General features: G+C 39.1%; 1 protein-coding gene across 2 annotated transcripts in view; it reads right to left on the reverse strand.

The window, feature by feature from the left end:
• Nucleotides 1–22729, reverse strand: part of LOC124172999 — a 248523-nt gene extending 225794 nt beyond the window's left edge. Inside the window, exons 1-3 of one of the 2 annotated variants that reach the window (XM_046552536.1) lie at nt 22435–22729; nt 19705–19916; nt 17283–17566 (exon numbers count right to left, since the gene is read on the reverse strand). In XM_046552536.1, the coding sequence (XP_046408492.1) occupies nt 17398–17566; nt 19705–19916; nt 22435–22680 (627 nt within the window). In that variant the 5' untranslated portion in view covers nt 22681–22729 and the 3' untranslated portion in view covers nt 17283–17397. Of the gene's footprint in view, nt 1–17282; nt 17567–19704; nt 19917–22434 lie in introns of those variants that run through there. The other variant, XM_046552537.1, reaches the window with a different exon arrangement.
• Between the last annotated feature and the right edge of the window lie 2289 nt (nt 22730–25018).

Below are 25018 nucleotides of genomic sequence, written 5' to 3' on the forward strand. Positions count from 1 at the left end.
GAACTTTGATGGGAGTTCACAGCTGAAATGCAGTTGCCATGTGTGAGTACAATGAATATCTTACGATTGGGTTGACATTTGTTAAATTCTGAATTTCATTTGCACTCATACTGGCGTAATCTGGAGATACATCAACTCTGAGCTTTTGATTGTTGTAAGAATTACTTAACTTTCTTGCCCCTTGCAGCTGAAGACATCCATAGAGATGTATCATCGCTTTTCAAAATTTGCAATGTATTAAATTATGTAAGAATGCTATTGTAACAATTGAAGATTACTGCTATCCAGTATGCCTTTATCTCCGTCATATTTGGCTGGCTGGGAAATGCCTTCCGTATGCTTCTCAGATTTATTTGTTTAGGTTGTTCCCTTTTCCTTACTAGCTGAACTGAACCAGTCAGTTCAATGAGATTGACTGGTCTTTTAGTTATCCTGAGTCTCAGTTTAAGTAGTATTAACCAACTAGTCACTAGAACAGATTAGTTTCAGACCACATAGTCTCCCTGAGAACAGCCCAGTTACAGACCAAGCTATACCTGGGTCCAGACCAGTTTACCCACCCGTTGTCCAGACCAGTTGCAGACCAAACTGGTCTGGAGCAATGTTTCAATTTCTTCCCAGTTCCAGACCAGCTGCAGACCTTTAGCTCCACCCCGGTTCCAGACCTGTTCCAGCTCAGTTACAGACCAAATATTTTTACCTGGGATGTGTTTTCTCACATTTTAAAGTAAGAACTGTTGAAAAATATTTCCAAGCCTTCCTTGCTCGAGGGAAACGTTTGAAGGGGTTTAGTTTCATTTGGTCTATCGTTGGTACAACTTCACGACACAGAGAACTTAATTATTTATTAGTCTTTCAATTAGTCATTGTTTTTAATTTAATTATTACAGTGTTCCTCATTCGGTTAATTAGTATATGCTTCTGATTATATTTCAAAATTATCGATTAGGGGGGCGTTGAGTATACGTTTATGGTTCCAAGGGTGGATCGAAAAAGTTTGGGAAACACTTATCTAGGGGAACTTAACAGGCAATCGTCAGAGATTTCCTCGTACATTTGAGCACACTTAGGGATCCCATTCGTATCCTGCACGGTACATTAGAATGTACAAGAAAATGTGAGAATGTATGAATCTCAGAATGAACGCGAAAATGCACCGTCTAACCACGCAAAAATGTTAGAACGTATGAATTTCTGAACGCATGTTCTAATTTCGTTCAGACAATCGTAGAAGTTGGAATCGTAACAGAGTCACCTGGTGGCAGACTACGAAAACGACACATTCAGTTCAGCCGGTTCAGCAGGCTTGCATTGGCGACGTCTTTGTTACACACACTTAGGGATCTCATTTGTATCCTAAAGGCCTGGTTACACGGTACATTAGAATACACAAGAAAATGTGAGAATGTATGAATTTCTGAACGCATGTTCTAATTTCGTTCAGACAATCGCACAAGTTGGACTCGTAACAGAGTCACCTGGCAGCAGACTGCGAAAACGACACATTCAGCTCAACTGGCTTGCGTTGGCGACCTCTTTGTTTACATACGGCTCCGATAGTTATTTTCATTTTGACGTCTTGCTTGTATTGGATTTTTCGCTGATTGGATATGGGTAGCGAAAGGATAGAACAGAAGAAAAGGGGATGGGTAAAAGGATCCTGGATTATATTCCTGTTGCGTGCGCCGATTCACAGGAGAAGGATGGAGAGAAATCACGATACACACTCGCTTTCAGGTCTAAAACTCAACTGCCTTTATAATATCCTGTTTATTATGACCAAGGCCGTAGCAAGGGGAGGGATCAAGGGGGATTTCCCCCCCCCAAAATGAAAAAAATTAAACAGATACTTTATGCTCGCTTGGTGCTCACACGACGATATTATATAGCGGCGCAGGGACATCTAGAAGTCCAATGCGACTTAAGTCAATTATTATCTGAGCGAATTTGTAGGTGCAGTGTGTGTAGTTGTAGTGCAGTGTGTGAAATAATAGTGCTGTGAATTAGTAGAGAGGCGAGTGACTTATGAGCCTCCTGAGGGACCGCAGAATTGACATCGACACCGAGGAGTTAATTCATTTGGTCGCTGCAAAAAAAACAAGAAGGCTAAATTCAATTTTAAACTAATATTTTTCTATTTTCCTTTGAGGGTTTATAATAAATATGCATATTTAACCGTATACGCTATTTTATTTATCTAATAAAAATAATTTTGTGTTTGTCTACTATTCTATAAACCCCCCCGAAAATATTTTCTGGCTACGGCCTTGATTATGACGCAAGGCTCAAGGGCACGAGAAATTTTGAAAATGTGCTTTTATTATGGAACACTACTATCCTACCAAATTTGAAATATATCGGCGGAAGACACTTCGTGAATGTTTCTTTTTAGGGCCTCCTTGCGACGAGAGGCCGGCCGCCCGTTATATTCCCAATTTTTCCCCGTAGTTTAATCGTAATCATTATTTATTCTCGTAAATAGCCACTTTCCTTATAATTTGATCCTACAATGGGTAGAGTGATAGGTATATTTATAGGGTTGTTTACAAAGTGAAGTAAGTGACACATCCTAAATTTGGTGGTCTTCTGAGAAAAACTGGCGACTTGATAAAACCCTACGGTAACCCTGATTTAAGAGTGTGCTTACGTTGAGGATATACCGTTGACAATATAGATAATGTTTTTGACTCCATCCTGTGGATCGTCAACCGCTTATGCCTCGTTCACATTATGATTTTCCGAGCCATCGCCCTAACGATAGATGACCGAACTAGCCGTGTGAATGCAAGTCCTGACTATAGTTGACGTAGTTCCGAACGTTGCCACTTTACGATGGTTATGCGCTGGGAGACCGGAAAAGGAAGCGACAAGAGAAGGACGAAAAGCTCGTGAAGCTCTATTTTTTTCCTGGATTTGTCCTAGGAAGGAAGAGTATGGGTGGAAGAAAAATTATTCGGTAAATACACGTCGAACACAGTAATATCTTGTCCATGCATACCTCAACAGCTTTGTGAACCGTCAATTTCCCGTTCATTTTAGAATTCAGCACTAGAGGGCAGCACAGGTTTTAACAATCGTCGTGTGAATGCTCGATAGTTCCGACAATCGCTGGAACAATAGTAATGCGAATGAGGCATATTCCTCTTATTTTTACCACAGGCAGCCAGGGGCGGATCCAGGCTTTCTTTCTGGGGAGGGGCACAAGCAAGGCCGTATCCAGGATTTTTTTTCTGGTGGGGGGGGGGGGGGGGTACAAGATATCTCGTAATACAAAACGAACGCAATGATAATGGGACCGTATTAAAACTCTTGCATATTTTTGAGGGTCTGGGGAGGGGGGCACGTGCTCCCGTGCTCCCCCTCTGGATCCCTAAGGGGATATATGTTTCGTTGACAATATAGATAATGTTTTTGACTCCATTCTGTGGATCGTCAACCACTTATTCCTCTTATTATTATCACAGGCAGCACTATTCCAAAGGCTTAACTGGAAGACAGTTGAACTACCAGCTGAGGATGTCAGTGGCGTAACTATGGGGGGAATGAGGGGGATGGACCCCCCCAAAGCCTCAGAGAAAAAAATTATTATAAGACTATTGCCAAGGTTTGGTATATAATAACTGCATCTACTTAAACGTAAATTTTAATGTACCAAAATTATGTAAAATGCATATCCAGGAATGTCATTTTTCAAAAATTTTCTCGGGCCCCGATTTCTGGGGGGGGGGGAGGGTAGAGTCACTCCTTAAGGCACTCATCCCCCACAAAGCATGTTCGTAGTTACTTATTTTTTTCTTCTTATCTTGACCTCGTTTAATTCATCTTAAAATAGTTCTTGGAGTGTAGGCCAACGTATGTTATGCAAAAAAGTTTTAGCCAACGTTTCTATTTATTATAAACCATCATCAGGGCTATGAAAGAAAACATAAGAACAATATAAAATACAAAGATGTACGATATTTTTTACATAAATAAATGTTACGATAGCGTTTTTTACAATAGTATAATTAAAAAAATATATTATTGTAAAAATTAATTAGAATATTGGCAATGATGTTATTTTTAAGGTCCACGATAGCACAATAGAAAATATAGTGCGGAGGTCTGAGAGCGACTCACTGAGGCCACGCCTACCGTTTGCTGAATGGCAAAGGCAAAGTCAAATGTCGAGAAACATTCCCTCCCCTCATCTCCAATTGCTTTGGCCACACCAGCTCACCCGCAAAGATACAATTAACAGAATATAATAAGGTCATACCCGTTCTTGGGGCAAGTTTACACCACGCTAGACCGATACTTGACTGACGCTCGAAAACTCGTGAAAATGGGTAACACCTAGGGAGCAGCATTAATTTCTCATGGCTCGTGGCGCGCTAGCTATTCGAGACTCAAATCACCGATGGCGGCGCTGAAAGCAGTGACGTAATTTGCCAATATGGCTGACGCATCGAGGATATTGCTGTGATGTTAACATAGGTGCAATAGCATGAGTTGTCGAGCCACTGCGATAATTTAAGTAGAAAATATCTAAGAAGGAGGTATTTCCATTCCCACGGGCAAAGACAAAAAGAAGTTAAGATTAAGGAAATAATAAGTTTCAGTTGAAATATCCTCTACTATCTCACGGAAATTACTCAAAGGGTTCCTAATGATCATAAATGAGCGACTGCGATAAAAATAACATTATTCTCAGCCGGCTAGAAAAGAAAAATTGCAATACGTCGGTTACCCCAAGTGCATTAAACAAACAAACAAACCACCGTCGCAGTGAATGATGAATTGTAGCAAAAAATGGCAACCGAAAAGGCATTTTACATTAACATGAATGCTTAAAATATATTACTTGCGACGTTATGATGGCTTAATACCAAAAATATAATCAGAAAAAATCAGAAAATTCCCAGAAATACCAATGATTTGTCAATGTGGTTTCCTTAGGCATCCTCGGAGCTCTACTTCCCAATTCGGAAGATAGTTGGCGTATTGCTTGTCTGGATTCTCGAATAACTCGGTTCGGAGAAGTTCACTGCGTAAACGTACCACGCGTGTATCCTACACATTCGGATTTTATCTGTTTAGTCATGCTCTTTCTGATATACGACAGTTTGTTTTTTTTTTCAGGCGCAAGATGAAGCGGATGAATAGAAATAATTACAGCGAAGCGAAGAAAGAGATTAAGCTGATGGTTTACTAACTCGTGAATATACTACGTATAAAATCATGGGTTTTTGATGAGCACATGAGCGCAAACTCAGAAAGATTAATCTTGTGATTTGTTAACACTAGAAACGCTGAACTTTCCAACCCCACCAAAACCGCGGCATGGGACTTTTTTGTCCCATTGACAAAATACGTTGATCCTGTCATGTTTAAGTATAATTGACGGTTTTTTTGTGGTTTGTGTGAACAAAACACGTTTTAAGGTAATGTTTAAATCGTTCTATTAAGTATAACTAGGAATACAGTAAACTTATTTTGACAGCAAAAGTGTTGTTTGTCAAGAGGGGCGCAGCGTCGGGCAGAGGTGACGCGGCCGGCGCTGCGTGAGTAGGCGGCCGGCGCGGTGCACAGATTATTCCCTTCTGCGCTTCTAACTGGCAGAATAACGGTATCTGTGCATCGATTGGTAATAAACTTTTATTATGCTAAATACAAAATAAGTGTACAAAAAACTGAAATTGTATGTTTTCCCCATATGGGACAAAAAAGTCCCATCCCGCGGTTCTAGGTAAATCGTCGCTTTTCTCGCGAACCAAATATCGTACAATATTTTCAATACAACTATTCGAAAGAGCATAAAAAGTGAGTAAATTTCAGTAAATTTCAAAGGGATCAAACCACTACTACATGAATCTCAAGCATTTGCAAAGGGCGATGGGACAAAAAAGTCCCGTCCCTGGTTCTAGTGTCAATCATCAGCACGAATGCAACACGAATTGGAATTTGAATTCGTGTAAGCTCAAAAGGGTGTATAAGTTGGGATATTGGAATCTTCGGAATGAGAACTCACTCGTCTGTGAAGACAACTCACTCGTCTCATTTTCCTTTGAGTATAGTCGAGTGAATCACATTCATTATCAGCTTTTTTAAATCACCAAACGCGTTCCGTGGGATAGTTTTGCCTGGTTTGGGTTTCGAAAGTTCATGAACACAGAGCCTACCTTTAGCTGTAATTGGTGCCGTGGTAAGCCAGGTACGTCCAAGGACTTTAAAAATTCAAATAGATAGTTGGTTACTTCGTCTTCGTTTGTTACACAGTTAAAATATTTGAATCCATGCAGAGTACCAACTATTTCATCCTGATTTACCTAGTATGAGTCACCCACATCTTCGTTCTAGGACGTCAAAATTGGTCGCTCAATCAACCATTTGTGGTTTTTGTGGTGATCAATGATATTCGGGAACACTTTATTGATGAGCTTACCTTCCGATGAAACTAATTTGCAAACATTCTGAGGGAGTGAAATCAAACTGCTTGATTCATCGACTGGAACACGGACATTACCGATTGTCAACAATTTTTTGGAGATTTGTTTACAAACACGGTAGTGAAGTGTTAACTCGAGCTGGGATTACAACTAGCTCGAATTGAATTTAAAAAATATAATTTCAATATTTTGAATATATTTAACAATTAAAATGTTATAGTGTTACGAAGTTCAGTCATTAAATTGGTAAAAACAAAAGAAATACAGTGGAACTTGGTTATAACGGCATCGGCTGTAACGTCAACTCGGGTTTAACGTCACATTTTATACAGACCAGCCAAAATTGAATATTTTATTTTGTACGAAAACCCGTTTATATCGTCAACAAATATTGCGACGCTCGGGTAAAGTATCAAAAATTTTGCGATTATTCATTTGTCCGTCTGTTCAAGAAGCATTGAAGCCTACTGAGACTCTCTCCCGGTTCTGTCGCTTCAGGGAAACGACTGCTTCAACACTCAGCGCGCTTCAAGACGTTTGTTGCACAACGGAGAGAATTTATATCTCTGAAAGGACCGTTCAAAAGAAGATCACAGATTTTTTCCACAGTAAAGTAAGATTTATATTAGGCTATAAAATATGTAATTGTGAATATCATTTTTTATTAACGTTTTTTTATTATACATATTCCAATGTACGAGTAGATTTCAATAAACAGTGTTGTATATAAAGCAGAACATTTGCGTTTTTACCTTGTCCTTTCACTCAGAATGAAGGCTGCTTTTTCATAATGTCACTCGGATATAACGTTTAAAATCTTCTGGTCCCTTTGATGATGTTATAACCAAGTTCCACTGTAGTTTAATTTTTAGTTTTGACCGACTTAACGATGGAGAACTTGCACATTTTTTGGAAAAAATAGAGAAGATAGAGGACGATGAATTTTGAAAAACGCAAAAAACCCGAGGGCTAGGTGACGCTTCGTTCCCGAGATAAAAATTCTCAAAGTTGTTGAAATTCCAACGGCGCGAAAAACGGCGCGCCGTTTGAAAGGGGGCATGGGGGGTCTTACGTAACAATTGCCGTTGCGACGGCCCAAAGGCTCCACGAAGCACAAGGGATACGTACCCATGTGCCAGTGAAGACGATTCTGGTTATTTAGTGACGTTATCAAAGCAAATTTCAGCCAAATATATAGAGTGTATGCCCCTGAATTTTCTGTATACTCGTAGATAATGCTAACAAATTTCTGTTTACTTTGAAATCGTATTAAATACCGCATGGCACTTCCCAATTTATTGGCCAATCCATTGGATATTGGATTGTGGTCCAACTGACAAACCAATTTCTAGTCTAACATCCTTTTCACAATATTGGGCACAATTTCTTGCCCAATTTGGATTTAGAACTGGTTTTACTTTCTCGCATCCAATCTCCAATCAGAAGTCAGTTTGTTGACTCATAGTGCCCAAAACTAGAAGCTCTTTGCAAAATATTTAGGTTTGGCGGTAAAAAATTGATTATTCCCAAAAATTCGCTTGAAGTTTCTATAATGTGGACGAAAGAAGTTGTTTCACAATAGGGTAGTTTCCTTCATCAAAGAAACCGAAAGGCATTGATTGCGATTCCTTACCCACCATTAGTGTATTCATAATACACAATTTATTTGGTTTTTGAAATACCGGTTTAGACGAATGGCAATGGTCAATTTTATTCTCATTTGAAAAAGGCCAGATTGGCGCCCATGCGATTCCAATCCACGTGACGTCACAGGGACCTAGTTTCATACGAGTAGATAGGAGTTTTACATCGTCTGAGATTACCAATTCATGCATGAGGCACAGAGATCAGAACAAACATGTCTTAATAATCACCTATTAAAACTGGCTAAGGTCAGAAAGTTTTCTTCGTTTGATAAGGTATTAATAAACCTTTTTAAAGGCAAGCGCTACCAGCCAGCAAGGTACTCAGCTACCCGCTAGCATCCTGCGTCCTATCAGCGCTCAGAGCCTCGATCATGGTCACCTCACAAGGCGGGAGGGGGAACCAGAAATGCGTCGCACGGACTTTTTCCCATCATTCCTACTTACGCGTCGCGTTTTCGCGCGCTTGAAATTTTTCACTTTTCATTTAATCGCGAAAAATAGATATCGTCATTTAAAAATCTAAAAGCGTGAAATACGTACCCCAGGAGTAATAATCTTTCGATTTAGGCAATAAAAAAATAATAGGAAACCACCCTATTGAATGAAGCGTACAAATCACGCGAATGCTTATTCAAACGTAAAATCATCGAAGTACAATGGCGATCTCCTGCGGGACATTAGAACACTACCTCGGCCAATATTGGTGCACATATTGATGCGTGTCGTACGGTACGTAACGCCCAATATTTTGAGCAATATTGCGCGACGATTTATTGGCCAATGAATTGGAAAGTGTCATACGGGCTTAATGGTAGTGGATAGATGTGTATTTTTGGCAGCGTTCAGTCATGAGTATTACACTTTATTTGTGCTGCTTGATTAACGGACGTCGAAGCACAACTTTTTATTGCGCCCGTATAAGTTTTTCTTCTTTTTTCCGACGAAAAAAAGTTGCGTTTACTGTTGCAGTAGGCCATGAGGAGGAAGATTGAGGGCATAACTCAACCATCTTAAGCTTGTGTTCCGTAAACAGAGGTATATTTAGTTCTTGCAACTGCCACCGGAGGGCGTAGTTGTATTATGATGTTCAGTTTTTTGTGTGTGTATGTGTGTGTGCTTACGACGAGTGGTCGTAATCAGGGAAGTTCAACAGGATAGGGGAAATTTTTTCGCAAGCATTTGCGACATCTATTCTTGACGTTGTTGTTAAATATAATATTTTTAGCCACAAAAATGCATAATTCAGCCATAAATTTCCAATTTACGCTACATTGCCTTTCCTTCTGATAACTTAATGTCTCTTTCTAATGATTTATATTTTCGGTCGAAGTGCTATTAGAAAAACAAATGAAGGTGACATCCGCGTCCTCTCAAGTGAACTGTGTTGTTGTTTCGGAGTTCTGTAGTGAAATCGAAGAATGTCGGCATTTGCCAGCATGTATCGCATCGTAATAGATCTTCAAAATTTGGAGTATCGTAAGAAATACGTCACTGTTGCGCAGTTAAGGACTGCCCTTCCAAGGGCTGAAAGTTTTTTTTCTGTTTTCCTCGACAAGTAGCCAGGTAAGTCGCATTTATTTTTATTGCATCTGCTGTCATGTGTTGTGAAATACTTTTCTCAAGAACGTAGTTGTTGGATGTTTTACATTTAGGTAACTTAATCCAACTCTTTAGAAGAACAGCTACATTTCAGTTTATTTCCTCTCAATTGATAAAGACATATCTTTCCCGTGGAGAAAGTATAGGACTGTTAAGAATGATTAATCCAAATGTAGTTCATCTGCTTGTAGCGATTATTATTAAATTCCAAGGATCTCGAAAAAGGAATGCATAACTTTTACTATGATTAGTTAACTTCCATCCTTCGCTCGTCACATTGTTTTTATGCTTTTATGTGCTTGCTCCAAACATCCAAACTCGGTGGTTTGAAGTTACTATGTATTAGAATTACTGTTTAAATCTATTTATTTAAGTTAAATCATTTTTAATTAATGCCTTTATTTTTCACTTATCTACACCAAATTGTGTTGTTAGTGAAGTTAACTTTATGCATTTTTGTGGTGGTGTCATGTGAATCTTTCTTTAATTTTAACCTGGTATTGAAATACTCTTTGCAACAGTCTAAGATAATTTTCTTCTAAGAAATTACTGAGCTAAATTTCTAGTTCTTTTTAAAGGTTTTGAATCATCGCCTCATCCATGCTGCCATTCAGAGGGGTAACTAGGACTATGCTTTGGGGGGAGGGGATAGCCTGGGGTGGCGATTCCCCACTTTCGTTGGGGAAATTTTTTGAAAAATAGCATGCCTGGAGATACATTTCACATAATTTTCGCACTAAAAATTGACTTTAAGCAGACGTTGTTATTAAATGTCAAAACTAGACAATTGTTTTTGTTTCTCTGAGGCTTTGGGGGGGATCTATCCCCCTTCCCACCGCCATAGTTACGCGTCTGCTTCCATTTTTGTCTTACAGAACTGATTTTTGTGGATATCGTCTGAAAATTGTTTAACTGTGCAATACTCAGTTATGGCCAATTCCCTCAGCTAATTTTGTTTGAAAGTCCTAGCATTTCTCATAACTTTCTTGTGTTTTTCATAGGGAGGTGTAATTTTCCTTTAATATCTGAAACATTACAAGTGATGTACTCTGATTGTGTTTCTTTCTATTCTTTCTTTATCCAGGAGTTCATGAATCACTCTTCAGAACTTCATCATGAAAAAAATATGTAGCACAGAACTATTCAGCTAAGTTTGTTATTCTGATGATTAATGTACTTATTGACAATAAATATTATTTTTGTCTTTTTATATTCGATTTTAATTTATGTGCAATAACCTAAGATAAACAATAAGCTACTGCCCTGAGGCCTTGATGGATCTTTCCTCCAAATAAAAATGCTATGAAACTACCCATTCGCTCCTGAGAATCAGTTATTTTGTGCGTACGAGTTTGCGGGCATTTTGAGTTGAAGCAAATAGACTTGAAATAATGGAATGGGAAGGGAGGTCGTGTGTTAATGATTTGAATTTGGCGGCAGATGCCGATGCTGCTGCCATCTGAACTTATAGTAGTAAAACTCTTCACTGTCAAAGAAGTTTTGCGTGGAGTTGGACATCTATGGTCGTAATTCTCGAAGTCAGTTGAGTCAGTGAAGCAGTCAGCGAGTGGAACTCATGGTGAAAGTGTGTGGTGCCATCAACTGCCCCGACCACTCCCCCGCCCCCCAAGTGTGCGCACGTGTTGGCCAAACGACAGACAGGAGGATTTGCTGACTGACTAATGGGTAAAGTTGCCCCCACTATTGTACTGATTTGTGAAAGTCATTATTATTCATTGCTTCCTTGATATTGTTAAGTTGAGAATATATGTATTTTTTGAGCGTTTAAAAACTGTGTTTCTCTGGTCCTTCGGGTGATAGTTGAAGGAACATCGTTCCTTTTGTACCGCGACAGCTTGCGAGCCGCGCCGTTGAATTTGGCAACGCCTCAATTAGCGGAGAAGGTAGTCGTATCCGTACTACGGTGGTCCGATTCTCTTCCTGCTGAAAATACTAAACATCCATCACGAATACTTAGCTGGAGACACTTAATCACAGACAAAAACACTGAACTACCGTGCCATAACAAATAATCTGTTGCTCTGCATTCTTTTAGTGTAAGTAGCGTGAAACCTAATGCCAATTCAGAGAGCACAAGAAAAGCAATTTCTAAAATAATGAAAAATAACCTAAAGGCAGTTATCTACGAAAAACAATAGACAGTTAAAGAAACACAAGACATGCACTTATTGTTAAAAGAAACTTTTATTTCATGATAATGTGACAGAGTTTCACCATTTGCTTGGTTTCACGAATACGAACTCACAGGAAAATAATCTGCACACAATGGAGAATTCCACAGAAAATGAATGATTATGCAATAAAAAATATCCTCCACGCTAAAAATGACAGTGAAAGCAGTTCTTCTCTAACCTGCGTATTATTCGCAAAATTCCACTTTGAAATTTGTATAGTAATCTTGCGCTCTAAACGACCCATCGCCATGTTTGCTGAGCGTGACGTCAGAGTCTTGTAAACAATAGGCTTCCGTGGTGCCAGTAGATTATTTACCCCAGTTTTAGAAAAATCTATGTATCTCTCAGTGCGTTTTTCTCACTACAATTTATTTTTTCATAGCAAAACATGTTAATTTATCACCAATCACATGAAAGATATATAATGAATAATTGACAGGTTTGAAGAATGCATGCATACTTGAAGATGCAGCAAAGTCTTAACAAAGAGAGCTTATTAATTTTTCACCCCCCTCATCAACGGCGATTTCCACTGTATAAGATCTATTGTTCTCACTTCACGTTCTGCTGTCACCTTAGCCCCAACAATGCAAACGCTCAAATATATTTGCACTTGAACCTATCCAAATGCTGAATCGACGTATGTCTCTCTTCCAAACCTTAGCCGTTTCCTGCCGGCACCTACAGTAGAAAAACGTTTTCATGCAACGAGTAGCATAAGAATATTTTAAACCTCTCTGTACGGAGCTCTTATTTGGGGGTGAGTTGCCTGGGTATTTTCGTCCCTCAGATATGGGGCCAAGCCCGTCCCTTACCCCGGCCAATGAATTTCACCCTCTAACCCTATCATAGAATGAATCCACGGTCAACTTACTGCGTTACCAGTGTTTTTTTCAACCTAACCTTGTAGTTGATTTCAAATTATTTACTCTTCTAAAAGAATTACTAACGTTTTTTCTTTAAGTATTGTAGAATTTTAACCCAAATACGGGCAACATATTTTTCTGACGTAATCGGGCAAGGTGAGTCCAATGGACTCTTTTAACTTTTGCTTTTAATTTAAACTATTAAACAGTGAAAAATATTACTTTTCACATAAATTTGTACATATTTTGCACCTTTGAATCATTTAACATAAAATTGATTATTTTTTGTTTAACAAAAGTTTTACAATACTTATTAATTTCATACATAGTCAAACGGCGAGTACAGTGGACTCTTTTGACTAATTGTTTCTGTTTTCACTACATAAAACACCAAATATTTATCGTTACATGTGCATAGTGATAATTTTACATTATTTTGACAATTCAAACCAAATATTTGTAAAATGCGCATTACTTTTTACATTTCGTGCAAACAGACTCACCTTGCCCGGATTTGTGGGAATTCAGGGAAGACGATTATTTCTAAGTTACTTTGATTCCGAAAGAAGTTTGAATTACTCTAATTTATACGAAATATGCCAATAGAAGAAGTAAAAAATTTACAGCATGCTGACATTTCAATAACATAATAAAATTCTCAAAAATGTGATGCGATGAGTCCAAGACACTCTCCTTGCCCGTATTAGGGTTAAACGGGTTTCTAGCGTTAATAACAACAAAGTTAGTAAATATAGGGTAATAAGGCTATAAGTCCGGAAGTCCGTTATTTTTAACGCTGAAATTCCGTTTAAAAGTTGCTTGGGCGCAGAACAAAACGAAGAATTCATTTCAAAGTATAAAAACATAGTAGTATGCAACAAAACATATCACTGAAAAACTATTGAAAACGTAATTACTATGCAGTGATTCCAGCGGAGAGGATGGTCATAAATGAGTGGGAAGGTCGGACTTTATTGCCTGGGAGTGGTCCTAAGGACTCGCTAAGCTGGGTATCTCAGGCCGGACCTGAATGCATCGGACAATTGGACAATGCGAGGTCAACCTCCAAAGTGCAATGATTTTAAACATCTTCAAAGCTCTGTGAATCGAAGTATAGTTTGAACACTTTTAGCAAGGCTGTGAATAATATTTCAAACATTGATTTCTTGAAATTCAATCAGCTAGCTGTTGATTTACAAAGATAAAATATTTCCAGCTTAAATTTTAATTTGTGAGAAAAAGTTGACATTTTCACGGAAATTCCCATTACTTATTTCGTTATTGTGCAAAAAATCCACAGGGAAAAAGAAGTTCGCCTTGACCAGGATTCGAACCCGGATGCCCCGATTACTGGTCCAGTGCTTTAGTCATTTCAGCTTAGAATCTACCTGTAGAAATTTGACTAGAATGAATATTGAAATTTGAATAGAATGACGCCTCGGTAGCTAAACAGGCTACATCACTCGATCACAAATCAGGGGATCCGGGTTCGAATCCTGGTCAAGGCGAACGATTTATTCCCTGTGGATTTTTCGCACAATAGCGAAGTTTAGTAATTACATAACATTAATACTTTGACGCAAGAAGCCTGTTAATAGTAATGCTAAATTAAAGTTTAAAAATAATGACGCACATTAAAAAAAACAGATTAATTTCAAAATATCAAAAAAATAATGCAAAAAAATGTTTTTAAATAATATCATTTAGAATTCAACCACTTCGCAAGGCGCTCCTGCTTTGTGGAGGATTATAGATGAGTTACATGATCGGGCCTAATGGGGTGCTCTCATAAAATTAAAATAGCTATTTTTTTACATGTATCGATTAGTAAGTTGAAGTTATTAAGGTTAGCAAAATATGACTTCATAACTCTCAATATTCTTGTTACTACAGAGCTTCTAAGTCCGCGAAAAACACTAAATTCTTTCGCGCTACAAAAACGTCCTGTGACGTCAGAGTGCAAGTAAGCAGATTAGCTCCATGGCAATAAAAAAACAGTAACGACCGTAACAAACAGCTACGACGATACTGATCCATAAATTTTAGAGTGTGTCGAAAACAATTGCGAATGGTTTTAAAGACTTAACGGTGCACGTATTGCGCGATGGCTGACTCCGACTTCGTGAATGCGCATTCTTGGAACATTTTGAAGGTAGACTAATTCATGGTCGCTTATTTCTTCTCTGGCAATGAAGATTTCACTGCGCGGAGTTAATATGCCAGGAAATGCAACGTAATATAAATTAATTGAACTATCTCGTTCGATAGTAATCTAGAGCTCGTATTGTATCGCATTTAACTACTGTCATTTACTCATTGCCTTTAATGTGTATTGGGTGCAATATTAGAATATGTGAAGTTAACGTTTTGAAGAAATAAAACGGAATATACTTGACGCCAATTTGCTTAGTATTCCTAACCCTTTCGCGCTGGACGTCGGGTGGAGCCGGCGATTATTTTCATACGCAGAAATACCTGACGTCGGGTATAGCTGTCGAGGATTTTTCAACGCAGACGACCGGACGTCGGCTCTGGCCGACGCGAGGGAAGGGAAGTGACCGCTGAGGTAGCAATTGTCCGATTCATTCAGGTCCGGCCTGAGACACCCAGCTTAGCGAGTCCTTAGGGCCACTCCCAGGCAATATTTTTACCTCAGAATAATTTTTTCTTCGATTTAATGACTATTTTTCAGTATCTCTGGTTCTAATTTTGTCACATCCACAAAAATTTTCATTCATATAGTTGTATTCTTATGACTGATGAGTTTGGCACAAAAATCGATGCGCACATACGATACACCCTAGGAAAAATGACATACCCCAGCATGTCCGTTGAAAGGCAGAATGGGGCATTTCCTCCAAAGGAATACTGATTAACTCCCGGCGAAGATGTCGAGTGTGCAAATCAAGGTAAAAAATAAAAGATGTAACCTAATTTTTTTAAATTACTTTTTTATATTTATTTACCGGAGTTATCCCAGCGTTGCGTTTAAGCTGCATTTTGTAAAATCATATAATATGATGAAAATATTTTTATTCCAAAAATTCATCTTAATTAGGCCAAAATAAATCGGAAAATACAAAAAAACCGAAATTAAAAGCCCTACATAAAGTCTGGGTAATAATGGATTTACTTATCATACAGGGTGATTCAAAAAGAATACCACAACTTTAGGAATTTAAAACTCTGCAACGACAAAAGGCAGAGCTAAGCACTATCTGTCGGCGAATTAAATATTTCAGCAGGATGGAGCGCCACCTCATTGGCACTTATCTGTCCGTAACTACCTGAACGTCAACTACCCGAGGTGATGGATCGGCCGCCAGGCAGCCCGTGACAGAGCACTTCATCACTGGCCTCCAAGAAGCCCTGATCTTATCCCCTGCGATTTTTTCTTATGGGGGTATGTTAAGGATATGGTGTTTCGGCCACCTCTCCCAGCCACCATTGATGATTTGAAACGAGAAATAACAGCAGCTATCCAAACTGTTACGCCTGATATGCTACAGAGAGTGTGGAACGAGTTGGAGTATCGGGTTGATATTGCTCGAGTGTCTGGAGGGGGCCATATTGAACATCTCTGAACTTGTTTTTGAGTGAAAAAAAACCTTTTTAAATACTCTTTGTAATGATGTATAACAGAAGGTTATATTATGTTTCTTTCATTAAATACACATTTTTAAAGTTGTTGTGTGGTATTCTTTTTGAATCACCCTGTACAATTGCCAATATTCATTTTATTTTAACGTTAACTATTTTATTCAAATTATAAAAATTAACTCATATTACCAAAAATTGGTCAAATATAATATAAAAGGTGAAACCACTTATAATAAAGATTTTCTTAAGTTTTTGAACGTATAACTTTACTTGTTTTTGAGACGTAATTTTTTTCCCTTAACCTACTGCAAAATCAGCAAAAATGCCTCGGCAATTAGAAATCGTCAAGCGTATTGTGGGAAGATTTTCGGATGAGAAAGTAAAAGAAAGGTGCTATTTCGCTCTCGTCCGACCGCACCTTGAATATGCAGCGAGCATATGGGATCCGGTGAAGAAAGACTTAATCCGCGAACTGAATAAAATACAAAGGAAGGCTGCGCGTTTCGTCAAAAACTGCTACGGGCGTACAGACAGTGTTACCCAGATGTTAAGCGAATTAGGCTGGGAGCCGTTGGAGACTCGGAGGCTGCGCGCTAGGCTTAGATTGCTTGAACAATTGAGAATGGATATCTTTAAGAGCGACACAGAGAACATAATATTAGAGCCACACTATATTTCCAGGTCCGATAGAAGTGATAAATTAAGAGAGATGTTTTGCCGAGCGGATAGATATACGAATTCGTTTTTCCCCCGAGCCATAAAGGACTTTAATAAACGCTAGTCCCAACTTCGTTTGAGCACTTAATTTTTTTTTTAAGCTGTAAACGGCTGGTGTCCTAACACCCCCTGCCACACGCCTTTTAGGCGGCTTGCGGGGTATTATGTAGATGTAGATGAAAATCGGTTGACACTCAAAGGGTTGTTTTAACACTTTAACAAATAATTGCTGCTTGCGAAAAAAGTTCTAAGGGTTACAAAGAATTCATGTGAGAAAACAAAGTTTGAATTTTATTGTCCAAAATTTCGAGGAAACTTCACAAAGTATCACTGAAAACCACCAGTGCTATGTCGGTGGTTCAACCATTACTTCTATTTCGGTGGTGTTGGTTGATGTCGTCCCCAACTCTGACTGAACACCAAGGTGATTCCAACAAATTCCAATCATGGGCAGCCAATGATAAGCCCATGAATTCACATCTGCGATCGCCTTCCCTTTCATTGAGTCTGGCTCCCTGTAAACACGAAAATATTAAAATTAGAAATAAATTCGGAAAATTAGAATCTAAATCGAAACTTGGAGACTTTACGTGGTGAAACTACTCCATATTCTCTTCAGACCCAACTTACGCGCAAGTGCATCTCAATGTTTTTATATTTTAGTACTTCAAGACTGAATTATTGTCGTTTAATCCTGTCAATGCGCTCTTTTGCATATTTTAGTACACGATTCTGCCACTGCATGTCCCACGTATTTAGTTCTGCATTCGTAAAACAAGATGGATGTCACAACGGCAAGAAAGATGAGTGTGCGTAGTCAAGTGTTTTCATTAATATTTTAAAATTAAAAATAATATTTATTTATATTATTTAAATTGAAAATTAAGGACAACAATAAAGTATTCTTGGTGAGAATAATTACTTTGTATTATCGTAGTGCATAAAAAAATTGTCTCGAAATCGCAAGGTGCACGCATGTCAACCATGCTGTAATGTTTGTTAATAAGTATTTATTCCAAATTTCACTGTGTTGTCCTTTTTTCCATCCACCATGATTATGAAAGGTGCTTGAAGCATTAATAAAAATGCCCAGAGACTCATGGCTTAGGAGAGGCTATTACTAATGAAAATGACTTCGTTATTCCGCAGTTTATTTCCCTAACAAAAATCGATATCCCTTTAACATTCAGACGACATTATCGACGTTAATATATGACAACCATGAAAAATCAATGTTAGTCCAATTTCTGTCGCATGTATGTCCAACAAATATCCAAGGACTTTCCAAACAATCTTGCAGTGATGTCCAACAGTGGACGTGGGCGTTCATATTACAGCATGCCATGGATATCTTCACAAAATCATGATGAGTGGGTAATAGGTGAGCCTATTATTTTTTTGGTAAATACCACACAAAGACGCATAACATTTGTGCTCTTCAATGCTGCACTGAATATATGCTAGTTATTGACAAAGTTTGGAATCATTGTTTATAATATCACGGTTGTTACAACTTTGATATCTATGTTACGTTAATTTTACAGCTCTTCGTGAATTTTACAAAAAGGATATCAACTAAACGTTGTCGAAATATCCATCGTATAATAAAGAAGAGTTTTGTGTGTATTAACCGTATTTAGGTATGTGATGGATATCGTCTGGCGTTTGGGGTAAAAAGTAGAACCGGTGTTGGCCATTATCAAGCACATTGATATCAAAGCGTGCTGGAGGAATATGAATATTTCTTCATCATCAGCACGAGTCCTGTTGAAGATGGTGCACCAATGCAACTTCGAAGTAGATGTACAGTTCAAGTTGGTATTAACGGTCTCGTCCGTAACGTGAACACGGATTCGACGTAATTCGTGCCTCAGTCCCGCCAAACTTAAAGTGCAGGCATTGATAAGACCTCGGATTTCTCGTTCATGGAGTCAAAAAACTTGTGTATAAGGTCAAAAAAATCCGTCTCCAAGCAAAAAAAGACTCTACAAAATAAAATCACCGATTTATTTCAGCAGTAGGACTTCATTGAAACCTGCTTGCAAGTTTTTTTATGTCATTAACATACTGTATTTTGGCTAAACTTAAATGTAAAACTGTATCCGTTGCAAAAAAACATTAATTTCGACGACTCTTTTGCAAAAAATATATGTAGCACAACATCATTGCTCAAAAATTTGGATGCATTTACACCAATGATCTCATTGGTGTGTATGTTTCATAAAAATGGTAAGTATTTATGTCTCCCATTTATTATTGAACAATTAGTTAATTAAAACCTTCAAAAGTGTCACTTTGACATAGCAGTAATAACTGACAAGGGGAATACACGACCTTCGCATCGCCGATCGAGCTCAAATTTTGCAATTCGGTAGTTTATGGGTACAAATGTAATATGCCGAAGCGAGACGACGCACTTCTCGTAAAATTCCGAGAAAAAAGCAATTAAAAATCGTAAAAAATGAAGCTACGCTATATATGCCGTTTTGAACGCTATTAATTACGCTTAGTAGGTTGATAGTTCAAAATTTAGTCTGTGACATTATCAGCATAAAATTGGGTGTGCCCCAAGGATTGATTCCGGGGCCAATTTTTTATGTGTTTAATTCTAATTTTATTATTAGTAAGAGGAGGTTATAGTGTTGATGCTCACGAGCAGTGGAGGTCCTGTATATCGATGACCGCTGGCACTACAAGCATGTGTCCATTGAGCCTCTCCAACGCTGACGTTGGCCTCATTTCCAAGGAGGCGTACCGCAGGAGCTTGAAGACCTCGCAGTCGCACACGAAAGGGTTGTGTCCCAGGAGTAATTTGACTCGGGAAAACTGACTGCCTATGTCGCAGCCGGGGATTGCTACTCCAATCTGAGAAAGAGAAAATGACACACTTTTTACTATAATTTCTTCAGACCTGAAAGTCTATTTTCCGTAGAAAATCGGCGTTTGCCTAAATGTTCAACGAGCGAAAGAACGGAAAAATATCTGTAAACTGTATAACAGACTGATTGAGCGGTATTTTTTCCACGATCAATAGGAGATTATAACGGCAGCGTTAGAACTTACAAATGGGTTAGATGACTTGAAGTGTGGCCAAGTAGCTTACGTTTACCTTAACGCATCCTTTTGAATTTTCTTATTATTCATAACAGCATGTCTAGTGCGTTCTAGCTATAATAACAGCTTATCTAAATGAGTAGTTGGTACGTTGGATTCAAAAATGCCTCTGAAAGAATGTAGTTGTATATGCCCCAGACGGCACAGAATCCTCCGTATCTACTTCGTATGCAGATAGTATCCACTACCGCTCCGTCGCTTTTCGTAAGGAGATACTATCTGCATACGAATTAGATACGGAGGATTCTGAGCCGTCTGGGGCGCAACGTATAGGTCAGACAGGAAGAGAATTCAGCACGAGATTCAATGAACATAGGAAGTGCATCGCCCAAAGTAACTCAACTTCGATGGTGGCCAAAGACATCATTGAGAGCGGCCAAAATCCAAACTTCACAACTAATGTTCTCCCTAAACATTCCAAAAGGAAGAAATTAGACGCCTTGGAACAATAAGAGATCCACCAACGTAAACATTCCCAGGTTTCCCTTCTCAACGACCATCTAGACCTTTCAAAATCGCCCCTGCTTTCCATTGAGTTCCAATAGTGCGTTCTCAGAAGTGTTTAGAACCCCTTCTTCTCCTCCACCCTCCTGTCGCCCACTCGAAGAGAATGGGATCCCGCAGGCACCATTCCTAGCCGCCAACCCTCACGATCCCACCAACCAGCCCTCAGAAGAACCTTGAAAATGATGTAGTAACATCGACACTCGGGTCAGATTAAGTTTATTTTTGTGGAAAATTGCATATTATCTTCCATTATAATTTATTATATGTATGAGTAAAATTTTCACCATGTGGTTTGCATGTGGGAATCATATTACATGCTGCATGCTGGTGAATGATCACCGCCTGCCAAACACACTTAAGTAGCTCGCAGAGTATTGGGTACATGTAGATATATGAAATTCATGGTCACAAGACTAGACATTTATGTCAAGTAAGCAGCAGCATTGATGATAGTATACACATGTATCCGTGGAACATACGCGTTTATAATTTCTTTTTTTCCACGATCAATAAGAGAGTATTAAGGCAGCGTTAGAACTTACAAATGGGTTAGATGATTGCAGTGTTAAAGATTAGTTCAAATTACCGTATGTGGGATAGCACCACATTAAACATGATGTGCATCTGTACGTGCGTAGAACAAACGTCGTGTGAATGCATACCCCTACAAAATGGTTGGTAGGAGAGGATTAAAAGTTAAGCAAATAATTCTTCTAATCATGTCTTCCCTTTGAGCGTATCGTTATGTTCGGCTACTTAGCAGGATGTCTAACCATAGTGGTTGTTTGAAGTGACTCCACAAACGCTGATGAGATAACTACTCAAAGGACGCTTCCGATACTGCCAGATGTAGCACTACGGTGTTTGGAAGAATTATGTGCACCTACGTGCTAACTTTACGTATATTTCTCTCCATTCAAGATAATTTTCTCATTTTTGTATGGATTTCATGAAAAAAACGTAACTTTGTAGGGCTTAGCCTAAAAGTAAGGGAAAGAACAGTAAGATTTTAACTCGGAGGTCAGGTTTATCACCTTTTAATTCGCACAAAGCAAAGGTACATTGTTCCCTCCGACACAGCGCGAGACTCCCCAGGTGCCCTTACCATCCAAGCCAGCCACCGCCTCTCCGCATCGTCTGTTGACCCTCTCTTCCCCTTGCTATTGGCCGTAAAATGGCCGGGAGTTTCGCATCAACTGCACCTTCGAACGATGACCACGTCCCAGGCCTAGATGTTGCTACGTGCTAATCAGCGTAGAGTACATCAGTATTGAAACCACGCCTGAACACGGAAACCGGTCCCACGCCTAAAGGTTGCAAGGGATAAGGGGTGTTTGATAATAGACCCTCACCTGAACGTATCTTCGTATCCTCATCTATTGCTACCCCGAGAGCGAAGCCGATGCTAGGCGAGAACGGCTAGCGGCGACCCTTAAACTTTTTATAGCACACGTATTATGGATCGATTGGTTAAATAAACCTTTCATAGTGTCAATCTGACATAAAGTCAATAACTGTGAGGCTTGTTATGACGTTAATACTCGTGACGTTAATTGTGTGGTCTTAATGACGCAATTACCAATTTATTCTGCTTTGGTCTGAATTCTAATAGAATTTTCTGCTAGTGTAACCACATTTCCTTCTGGCGGGGAGTTCTTGAAGAAAGGGAATTTTCTCAGAATGCTTCATAAGTACTCCATGGAAACCCATCTGAATGGGTAGAATACAAAAAAAATAATGAGAACGCTACATGTAACATTACCTTATCGTCTGGGAGATGCAGAGAAGAGATGGAATTGTGCCTGAGGTCGATCGTCAGATTTTTCGATCCTGGAAATCGATTTTTGCGTACGCTATTCAGGAACCAAAACTTCGAATATTCCTTTCCATAATTCTTCCGAAACAATTCGAGGTCCATGCAGTCCCGGGCTCTGGTGTAAAGAAGATCACCGTGCCAGAGTCGTTTGATTTTGTTGTGGCTTAGGTCGACGTAACGCAGGTTTGGCATATAGTGCTGAAACTCCAGTGGTATGTAGGCAATTCGGTTGTGGGAAAGTATGATGACCTGCGATAAAATTAGAAATATATCATCACAAATAATGCAAAAGGGGATACTCAAGTCGGCCCCTTACTGCATTGTCACCCACCGAACATTGAAGCGAGTTAGAAAAGTCGCCACTCGCGTCTCTTACGGACAAATTTAGCCGAGTATGACGGGAAAATCGTATAACTAAGGGGTCTAACCGATATTTTCACATAAAATAATGTGATCTATCAAATACATAACTTTTCCATACTGTTCCTCGCATTCATAAACGTAATAATGAATAGGTGATGGTTTTCCGGGTTTACACCGCGTTGATACATGTTTTGCGGACGACAGTTTCGGGCGCGTCCCAGCTCCCGTCTTCGGGTCCAAAGGATCATTTGGACCCGAAGAAGACGGGAGCTGGAACGCACCCGAAACTGTCGTCCGCAAAACATGTATCAACGCGGTGTAAACCCGGAAAACCATCACCAATCAACTAACCGCGGAAGCCTCCGTAATAATGTAATAATGAATAAATTGAAAAAAAGTGAATCGCATTGCTCTCATAACCACACTGCGGTCATTTTTGCAAACCTATTAAAAATGTGACCGCAGTGGCAACGGAGATTTCCCGTATATGGAATGGAATAGGACATCCTCTATAGATCCTTTGATATATTTATTTCGCTAAACATCTCCCGTTCGTTGCGTTCGTTGACTCAGAGATGATGGTTGACAACTTGGATTGGAACGAAATGCTGGGAATACTGAAAGAAATAATAAATCTATACAATGAAATGAGAACTATCCAGAGTTTACAAAAAACACAAGTAGCGTTGAGTAAATCAGGGCCTGGCTGTGGAGAAGCAAGACTTATGAAAGGGGTGAGACAAGGCTTGTCTTCGTCACCACTAATTTTCAATTTTCTCATCCAGAAAGTCATTGACGAAATAACAGAAATGGCCTCGGAAGTGAAAATCAATGGAGAAAAAATTAGTATGCTTAGATTTGCCGATGACATAGCCAGCATAGCAGAGACAAATGGATTTGAATATAGTCTGGTTAATATATATGAAAATGTTCTGGCATATTATATGAGTACGGTAATTGGTAAAAATGAGCTAAAACTAACCTCATTGAAAAAACAGGATTGTGGTACGCAGCAGAAGACAAGAATTCAAGAATAACATGAAAATTAGAAAGCAAACAATGGTAGAGTTGGATGAACACTGTTACTTGTGAAGCAGTATCACTAGTGGCCGGAGAAGCAAGAAAAAAATATCAGCAGAAAACCTAAATAGAAGGGAGTATTCCTACAAAAGAGAGACCTACTTACAACGGGAAACTTGAATACGGAAGTAAATAAACAAATTATAAGCACCAACATCTGGAGTATGCTCCAGTACGTAAGTGGAGCATGGTCATTGACAGCAGCGTAGAAAGCAAGTAAAGACGCCTTCCAAATAAGTTGATACAGAAGAATGGTGACGATGAAATGGATCGACTGGGTTAGTGATGCGAAAGTATTAAGAAGAGAAGGAGAGGATAGAATCCGCATGAAAACCTTGATAAGAAGTTGGAAAAACCTTGTAAGACATATTTTGACTCATGATGGCCTGATGAAGACAGCCGTCGACGGAAAGTGGGTAGCAAGAACGGAAAAGGAAGACCCTGAACAAAATATGTGTAACGGTTATAGAAATATGTGTAAAGGAAGAAAAACGTAGGAGTGAAGAATAAGTGATAAGAGAATTGAGTGGAGAGCTGCGTCAATCCAATCTTAGGATTGTTTACAGTGATGATTTATTTATTTATTTTCTTAACACCGAAAACAGCACTGATTGGCCTATTCAAGGATGGGATAGCAAGTAACGACGATAGACGATAACTGACATCCATGCCCTGGGCAGGGGGTAACCTACCCAGGCGGGACTCGAACCCGCGACCTTCAGCTTGACAGGCGAGGACTATAACTCGCAGCCACCGAGGCCGGCGACTATTATGATGTAGTATTATGATTTGTAATTAAATATTATGTATCCACAATTATTTCGCTGATCCTCACTGCTTCAACACGAGCAAAAGAAGCGAGTGGTATTATTTAACAGTATGAACTGAGGCTTTCAGAAGAGAATGGTGAAATGATACGTGAGGTGTTCTGTGCTATAAGGATGTGATACATGGATCTTGGGAAGAAGATATAGGGAAAGGGTCAACGCTTTTGAAATGTGGATGTGGTGAGGCCTGAAGAAATTCAATTGGGGGCATAAAGTGAGGAATGATAAGGTGCTTGATACAGAGTTTGGAAGGGAGGAAA

Source organism: Ischnura elegans (assembly GCF_921293095.1).
Source record: "Ischnura elegans chromosome 13 unlocalized genomic scaffold, ioIscEleg1.1 SUPER_13_unloc_3, whole genome shotgun sequence".
Classification (NCBI taxonomy): domain Eukaryota; kingdom Metazoa; phylum Arthropoda; class Insecta; order Odonata; family Coenagrionidae; genus Ischnura; species Ischnura elegans.